The sequence below is a fragment of the Cannabis sativa genome, unplaced genomic scaffold, assembly GCF_029168945.1.
Source record: "Cannabis sativa cultivar Pink pepper isolate KNU-18-1 unplaced genomic scaffold, ASM2916894v1 Contig2, whole genome shotgun sequence".
Classification (NCBI taxonomy): Eukaryota; Viridiplantae; Streptophyta; class Magnoliopsida; order Rosales; family Cannabaceae; genus Cannabis; species Cannabis sativa.
Genome location: NW_026870038.1, coordinates 636,408 through 645,005, shown reverse-complemented (window position 1 = coordinate 645,005; position 8,598 = coordinate 636,408). Strand labels below are relative to the sequence as shown.

Below are 8,598 nucleotides of genomic sequence, written 5' to 3'. Positions count from 1 at the left end.
TTTATCCACTGTCATTACTTTTTTTTTTCTTTCTTGTCTGAAGAAAGAAGTGAGACAAAAAATAATTAGGAAAGAACAAACCAATAATCCCCTGGTGGATTAGCTATGAACCCCATAATTAGCCACTAAGAGAAGCAGGATCATCATGAATAATGAAAATCCGCAGTACTTTTTTTTTCCCTTTAAACAAAGTAATAAATAGAATTTGTCCTCCCCGAATTATGACTTTTATAAAAGGCTAATTAGGATTTTTACCCCCCGAAACTTTGACATGTACCAAATTATGCCCCCTAAATTTTAAAGTCGTTAAAAATGTTCCGTGAACTATTGAAATTGTTGGATTCAAGGACTTTGTCTAATTTTAGTAAAAAAAGTCTAACATTGATGAAAGTTCAGGGGGCATGATTTAGTATATGTCAAAGTTCGAGGGCATGATTTAGATCAAAGTTTAAGGAGCATAGTTTAGTACATAAACAATTACTGAAATAGTAAAATTAAATGAAATTAAACAAAAGTTCTTAAATCCAATAATCTCAATAGTTCAAAGGGAATTTTTAACGTCCAAAAAAGTTCAGGGGACATGATTTGGTACAGGTAGTAAAAATCCTAATTAGCTTTTACAGAATTTTACTCTTGAACTTTTTTTTGTTGCAAAATGAACTATAAAAATTATTGTAAATATTCTCTCTCTAGTTACATGTTAACTAATAACTATTTTTTCAAATAATTTGTTGATTTAGCACTAACGTGATATAAATCTGATTTAGTTGAAGTGTTCGACAATAATAAAAAAAATATATAAATAACAATTTAATGATAAATTATGTGAATATGTATATGCATTCTTACACTATGTTTGATAAAAAGGGGGGAGAGATGGGTGGATAGAGAGAAGTGGAAGGAGAGTGATGGAAGAATATTCAATCTCTTGTTTAGCAAGAGGGACATGAGAGATCAAATCTTAAAAAATTATTCTCTCCAAATTTAGGAGAATTGTAAAAAAGACAAAATAAAATTTGTAAAATATAATAATTATCCATTAAAAGTAATAAATATTTATGTTAAAATGGAGAATTTTATAATTTTATTAATTAATTTTTTTCCACCTTTCCCACCTCAAACACAATAGAGATCAACAATCATCTTCATACCTCTTACTCTCCATCCTCTCTAACTTCTGTATCCATCCTACTCTCTCTTATTCCTATCAAACATAAAAGAGATAATATTTATACGTTTAATGCTGATAAACTAGATTTTAAGTAGGTTAAAGTTGTTAAATAGACACTTGTGTTACAACTATGACTGTAACTCATTGCCACGTAAACAATTCTTTCAAAGAAAAATGAGCAAAATATTATTGAAGGGGATATTTGTAGCGATTTGCAACAAATATATAAATAAATAAATTCAAGAGGCAAAAATGTAGTAGGATCATAGTTCATAGGAAAAAAAAAAATCCTTTTTAATTCATAAATCATTAGCTGATTTATAGAGCCAAATAGGCATTACTGAAGCTATGAAACATTCCCTCCTTTGTGTGATATGACATGTTGTTATGCTTTGATTTAGTTGTACATAAATAAAGTCATTTGAGACTTTTGCCGGATCTTTAATCCTAGATATGTTTTATATGTATGGCACTTTCTAGCATTTGGGGTAACCAAGGGGGGTTGTACAAACAAAGGGTCATAAATGAAGAGTGTATGGCTGAGCAGATTTTAAGTATTGGCTCCACCATTAACCCTCCACTTTGTTGTGTTAATCTGAGTAAATTTGCATTATTAGCTGTAATGTAATGATGGTTTTAGACAGTCAGCAAAGCATTTCAACTGGTTTTATGTTTGTCCAAAACCAAAAAACTATCCTTATTAGACATCTTATGGGTAGATCCAATGTTAAAGAACCTTCCCCACCTTCACAAATGAGACTTTGTAAGACACAATGTCCCTTGTCATGCTTCACAAAGTGCTGAGATTAGCACAATAGCATGTGCTTCTTTACCATTTTTGACACACTTGGCTTTGACCTAATGTATTAAAAAGGAAAACTTTGTATGGACCAAACTTATAAGCTTGGAACATAAAACAGCAACATTCTTTCCTCTTCTGATGATTTCCAAAGGATTCCAACTACAATCTTTAATTCTTATAGCCCGCCATTATACTTTGTAACTACTAAAAACTTCTATTTCAAATATGAACTACTAAAATATATTATTTTTATTTGTAATTACTAATGATTTTGTCGAACAAGGCATTAGGAATTCATACAATTATCATTTCACATCCAAACACACCTTATATTAATACCATCCTAGTAATTGCACGTAGTAATTTTCAAACACACCTTTAATATTCTACCAAGTTGAACCCAAAAGAGATACTCAACAGATCAGCCTGTGATTTGTTCCCACAATATTGATGTTTGAGTCTCTCTTGAATACTTATATAGTAATTGTTATAGTTTTATGTTCTTAAAATTAAAATTATGTAGGGTGAGGCAATTAAAAAACAAAAATATACATTCTACATAGTTGTTATCTCACCAAATTATACATATTTTCAATTGATTGACTGAGTCTATTGATAATTGAATTAAACTATAGTGAAAAGAAAACTTACTGTTGTCTTAACATTCAATTCACTCTTCTTCATTCACAAGAACCGGTTTTTCTCTTCTTTTTTGAGAAAATCTCTCACTTGTAACAGTTAAAAGCTTGTTAAGCGACATTCGGTCGCCCATAGTCTTCCTTTTCAATTCATATCTGGCCTTAATTCTATCATCAAATTTGTAACCAAGGAATGCAGGGAAAGCCAACAACTCTTCGATATCTCGGCCCATCTCCTCTATTAAGTACTCCATCTTCTTCTCCAAAGAATCATAGCTATATTGCAGTATCTGAGGTTGCTTCTTGCTCATAGCAAAGATGTCTTCATAACTAAATCCATAGTTCAAGAATAGCCCGACTACTTTTTGCATATTCAAGCAACTTGTTCTAGTTATAGACCCCATTACGATTGTCAGATCTTTTGTTCTATGTCTATATCCAATCTTTACTAGCAAAACTAGTTTAAAAGCAATGTTCTTCTCATATGAAAGGCTAATAAAGGTAGGAGCTTTAAGCAAGAATCTAAAGATCTCCCTCGAATTCAGTCCACATTGTTTGAGAAGCTCTATTCTAGGCTGCAATTTCCTCTCCCTACTTGCACTAAACACATTAGGATAAACAACAACAATCTTGAATATTTCCTCATCAGTTAAACCAGCAAAAGACCTGAAAAACACAACATGATCTTCCATATGTTTCGCGCTGTAACTCAAAATCGCGGGAAGCCTACTCAAAACTGTCCCTACACCATCCTCATCTCCTCCAGCTAGCTCCCTAAGAAACTCAATTCTTGGTATAAGCTGCCTCTCAAGATCATAATTCAAAATCTTGGGACGTTTTACAATCAAATCTATGCCACCATAGTGGCTTAAGTAAGCAATAGTTTTATCAATATCTTCAATTGGCCTAACACATAATGCCTTAGATAAACTCAAATTGTTGAGAACATTATAAAGGTTTTCTCTTGGAACTCCTCTTTGAAGTAGAAGATTAACCTTTTGATCAAAACCCATCAAGTACAATGGGGATGTATTTGCAAAAAGAATCTCTAACTGTGAAGTATCAATCTTTCCTTCCAAATCATTGAGAACAAAACTTAAGAACTTACCAACTTCTTCAGATGTTAATAAAGTTGGTCTTTTAGTGATTAAGGAGCAGAGTGAAAACCCATCAATTCCAACTGATTTTAAACTAAATACCCTTGCTTGGATGGAATCCATAGATGTCAATGCTAGAGCTGAATTCTTGAGCAAAAGTACTTCAGTTTCATCCTCGTTAAGACCCACTTCCCGAAAGAATGAAAACAACATTCCTGAAGTAAAACAAAACCAATGAAAAACCAATATGAGTTTAAAGATTGAGTTTTTATTTTTCATTAAAAGACTGCCAAGTGTTTGTGAAAATGATTGTTAGAGCTACTCACTCATATCAGTGTGAATGCTCGGAGTTGATACAACACAACTGCATTGGAAAAGTTCCCATTTAGTGGGTGGAAAACACACTTGTGTTAATGGCGGTTTCAGTTGAAATTTTGGGGCTTTACTGATGGAAAAACAACACTCTTCATTATGGGAAATAGTGTATGAAGATAATGAGAAACGACAAGGTAATGATGAAGGTTTTAATGGGTCTAGAAAAAGAGAACCAAATGGATAGAGAGAAGGAAATGGGTGTTTGGACAAAGCAAGTAAAGCCACCATTTTTGTGTCTGCTTAGTTAAACTGTAAACCACATTCAAGGCGCGGGTGTTTTCAACTTCGAAACCTCTTGAAGTAACGATTTTGGTTCAGAATTTAGATGATAGAGTCTAAGTCTAGTCTAGTGAAGTAGGCGAGAATTGATAATAATGGGCTTTTTAACACAACTCTTCAGTCCAGCTAGTAAAATGGGCCTCTTTCAGATATTGGGTTTGGCCCAACGGTTTTTTATATATTTTTTTATTATATAAAAATACAAAAAAGAACTTAGTAAAAATAATAAAAAAATAACATCAAAACGACAAAACAACATATAAAACAATAACAAATGACAAAAAATCAACCATATAATAACATAATAATAGTACAACATAAAAAATACATCAAAAAATTATATTTTATGTAAATAAAATATCAAAAATTATAAAAATATTAAAATTTCTTACAATTGTATTTTTGTAATTTTTTTTTATTGTTTTATTATTTATTTTTTTTGGAAATTAACCTTTTTTTTAACTATAAATATTGGATTTTACTTTGTGCAGTTTTTATAATTCTTTTTTTTCTAAAAAACAATTTTACGTATATAAAAAATAAAATTAGAAATTAAGTGATAACTGATTACTACTACTACACTAATTTTTACAATAATACAGTAAAATAAAAATCCACAGAAGTGTAAAATAAAAACTAAATAGTTCATATTTTGGTGGTACTTTATTTTTTTTGTCCATAAAAACTTAATACAATTACCTATGCATTAATATCTCTTTGATTCTTAAAATTGAAGACGAGTCCTGAAAATATTAATGGTAGAAAGTTTAAAAAACTATTTCAAACTGGAAATGAACTGTTCATTGTCCAAGAGTGCCAATAATAAACAGTCAAATTTGCCATTGTGGGGTCAGCAAGATCAGGCCTCCAAGCAAAAATTTGTACAGTAATTGTATCAATCAACACATTTACAAGAAATATGTCAAAAGAATAACAGAAAACAATGTTTTTGCCAATGAGACAGAACAAAAAATTATACATATATAGATATATATATATATATATTTTACTAATAATCACAACAACATGTTCAATGGGCCAGTGCAAATCATCAGCAGCACAAAGACCAATCTCAACTTCTGTTCTTTTCTTTTTTATGAATAAAAAATACCAATCCCAATCCCAATCAAACTCACTTCCTAGGGGAGTTGTTGTTGGCCATATGTAGTTTTTGAGTGCTCTTATGCCAATTTGGAGAAACCATTACTCCATTTTTCTTCTTGCCTGTTGAAATGCCTTTTATAAGGACAACAGATGATGAGCCTCCCTTCTTCATTTTTCTAGGTGAACTGGATAGCCGAGACCTGTTGCGGTGCAAGACACACCACCCGGTACCAATTTAGTTTAGTTTAGACAATGTTGGAAGACAAAGATTTGAACTTTGAAATGGTTGTGATAGTATTACACTTGCCTTTTTCTGAAATCTTGGCTAAGATTATCTGGTGATTCGGTACTACTGATTTCTTTCCTCGTAGTATTTGGGTTCTTCGTCGTTGCTTTGTAAATTTCTTCGCGGGATTTTTTTCTAAAGTTCTGACCCTTCACAAGGCAAACCAGAAAAAAAAAATTATTTTATGTTCTTACAAGCTTATTTTCAAAGCCAGATGATGACAGAGCTACCTCTGTAAATCTACATATCATTCCAAGATTTGTATAAGAAAAATCTATGATGGTTAGAGCATTTTGTCAAAGTAGTTGAAACAATTTGAAAAGCTTAAATCAAAATCTGCTGAGCCTTGTTGTTAGGCAACATGGTGCTTAGCACCCTTATGAGGTGACGCCCTATAAATGGTAACCGATTTTCTATAACTATCATTAAAGTAAAATCAATGTGAGAGTGCTAGGCACATTATAAAAGTTAAAAAACAACTAATAAGATGTAAGGTCATGCAATTGCAGTATCTCTCCTCAGCAACTTTTACATTTTGCAATCTCTTCATTGCCATTTATAGCAACAGAATTTTTCAAATTTACAGTTAGACCATCACTGAGTTCAATATAGAATTGTATTTAGTTATCATTATAAAACAAGTTACAGCATAGATGATAAATCTTAAGTAGATTCTATATTTATGTTGTGTGTGTGTGTAAAAACCATCCAGCTACTACATTAGGCAAATGACCATTGTAAAAGACAATAAAGAACTCTAACTAAACACCCAAATTTTAAACTCTCACACTTCATATGGAAGCACATGGATGATAAATCTTACACCAAATCATATCTATTGAAGTAATAAAACAAACCAAATCCTACATAAGCCATTCTGAAATGTATCCAAAAATCCATACCATTACTAACATATGTTTATCAATACCATTCCAAGAAGATTAAATTAAACCATGAAAAAAAAAAACATATAATAGGCTTACTTTACTTACTTCATCTGATGAAGGCTTTATAGATTGATTACCACCATTAATAGCATGATGAGAATTCAAAGCTTTAACTTTCTTCTTCTCCAAAACAACAGCTCCCCAAGACAAATCATCATCACCATCACCATCACCATCACCATCATCATCATCATCATCACCATCATCAACATCATCATTTTCTACTTTCCTTTTCTTCCTAACAAAACTACTCAACTTACATTTCTTCTCCATAACTTTCCACACATTCTTTCTTCTGAAAACCATCTTCTCTGATTTCCAACACCCAAAACTAGTATCAATTACAGTCACTTCACTCCTTGAATAACCCTTAAATTTCTTCTCCTCATTCTCTAATTCCTCTTCTTCTTCTTCTTCTTCTTTTTCTAAACCCAATTCTTCTTCTTCTTCTTTATCATCAACAGCTTTAAATCTCTTAACACGAACATTCCCTTTTCTCCTCCGAATCAGACTATTACTATCCGAATTAAACGACGCCGTTATCGCCACAACGCCACTGGAGTTACTGTTAACGACGGTCGTGGTTGTATTACCCATTGATGTAGAGAAGATTCTGGGGTTTGTTTGTTTCCTGGGAAATTTTTTCCCGGAAAGTTTAGAACTTTCGTCAGACCCATCCATAAAGAAGAGTTCCGATAAAACATTGTTCATTGCGCCAACCCATTTCCGATTCCGATTAGCAGCTCTCTGAGTCTTCGTCGTTGTCGTCGCTGAGTTGAGCTGAGCTAACTCGGAAGAAGAAGAAGAAGAAGAAAAAGAAGAAGACGAGTTAGGGTTTTGTGTGAGGAAGTGATCGAGGTCGAAATCTTCGGCGGTAGGTAAACCCTTGATGGACCGGAGCCGGTCGAGCCAGTTCGAGCCGGATTTACCGGCGGCCGGCACCGAACAGAGCATTGATGACGTGGCGGAATGTGATTGGAGGGTTTGTAAAGATTGTAGTTAGAGTCGACCGCAGAGGATTAGAAATGGAAGAGAGAAAAAATGGGGATCGGGTTTCATCATTGTTAGTTAGTCGGAGTGAAAACTGAATTTGGGGTCCGAAAGCCTGTGAGTGATTTTCAGGCTTCGTATTTGTATATGCCACGTGTCGAAACCACAGTGAACTTGAATAAATCACGTGCGCAATATAGTATCTTATTTAATAAGGGAAATTTGATTTTCTATACTTAGAAAATCAAAAAAAATTTTCTCTAAACCAAAAATTTAAAACCTAAAAAAACTATTCTTTTTTTTTCAAAACCCCAAAAATACCCCCCTCACAATATTCTCTCTCTGCATCATCTCTCTCTCCCTCTATCTCACCCCAACCGCCCACCCTCACCCGAACCACCCTCACCCACCCACGTCAACCCCAACGCCGATCACCACCCTCACCCCCGTCGACCACGACCCCAACCCCTCCGACCCCAACCCCAACCCGAAAGAGCAACCCCAGTCTCTGAAACTTTTTTTTTTTTTTCCTGCGATTTGAGAGAGGGAAGAAGACAGAGGTCCGATGGTCGGACCTTGGGGGTCCGATGGGTCCGACCATCGGACCCATCGGACCCCCAAAGTCCGGTCGGACCCATCGGACCCCCAAGGTCCGACCGGTTGTTTTTAATTTTTTTTTTTTTTCTGCGATTTTGGAGAGAGAGGAAGAAAGAGGTCCGATGGTCGGACCTTCGGGTCCGATGGGTCCGACCGCTTTTAATTTTTTTTTTTTCCTGCGATTTGAGAGAGAGGAAGAGAGAGGTCCGATGGTCGGACCTTGGGGTCCGATGGGTCCGATTGGTCGGACCCCATCGGACCCCATGGTCCGACCATCGGACCTGGGGTGTGGGATTATTGGGACCGGCTAGA

General features: G+C 34.2%; 2 protein-coding genes across 3 annotated transcripts; both read right to left on the bottom strand.

Annotated features, from left to right (window-relative positions):
• Positions 1-2,381: 2,381 nt before the first annotated feature.
• Positions 2,382-4,435, bottom strand: LOC133033045 (transcription termination factor MTERF8, chloroplastic-like). Its single transcript, XM_061107584.1, has 2 exons — positions 4,035-4,435; positions 2,382-3,923 (listed from the first exon to the last, which is right to left on the bottom strand). Exons 1-2 carry the CDS (start codon positions 4,309-4,311, stop codon positions 2,644-2,646), a joined length of 1,557 nt encoding a protein of 518 aa, XP_060963567.1. The 5' UTR covers positions 4,312-4,435; the 3' UTR covers positions 2,382-2,643.
• A 793-nt stretch (positions 4,436-5,228) lies between these two features.
• Positions 5,229-7,850, bottom strand: LOC133033044 (uncharacterized). 2 transcript variants are annotated; one of them, XM_061107582.1, is made up of 3 exons: positions 6,736-7,850; positions 5,774-5,901; positions 5,229-5,666 (listed from the first exon to the last, which is right to left on the bottom strand). In XM_061107582.1, the coding sequence occupies exons 1-3, from the start codon at positions 7,651-7,653 to the stop codon at positions 5,495-5,497; spliced, it is 1,218 nt and encodes a 405-aa protein (XP_060963565.1). In that variant the 5' UTR covers positions 7,654-7,850; the 3' UTR covers positions 5,229-5,494. The 2 variants fall into 2 exon arrangements, with proteins under 2 accessions (XP_060963565.1, XP_060963566.1); XM_061107583.1 differs by having other exon boundaries at positions 6,745-7,850.
• Between the last annotated feature and the right edge of the window lie 748 nt (positions 7,851-8,598).

Coding starts and splice junctions, on each gene's coding strand:
- LOC133033044 (XM_061107582.1), bottom strand. CDS start 7,653: ATGCTCTGTTCGGTGCCGGCCGCCGGTAAATCCGGCTCGAACTGGCTC. Junction 5,902..6,735: donor CATCAGATGAAGTAAGTAAA/GTAAGCCTATTA, acceptor TGCCTTGTGAAG/GGTCAGAACTTTAGAAAAAA. Junction 5,667..5,773: donor AGCCAAGATTTCAGAAAAAG/GCAAGTGTAATA, acceptor GCACCGCAACAG/GTCTCGGCTATCCAGTTCAC.
- LOC133033045 (XM_061107584.1), bottom strand. CDS start 4,311: ATGGTGGCTTTACTTGCTTTGTCCAAACACCCATTTCCTTCTCTCTAT. Junction 3,924..4,034: donor GAGCATTCACACTGATATGA/GTGAGTAGCTCT, acceptor GTTTTACTTCAG/GAATGTTGTTTTCATTCTTT.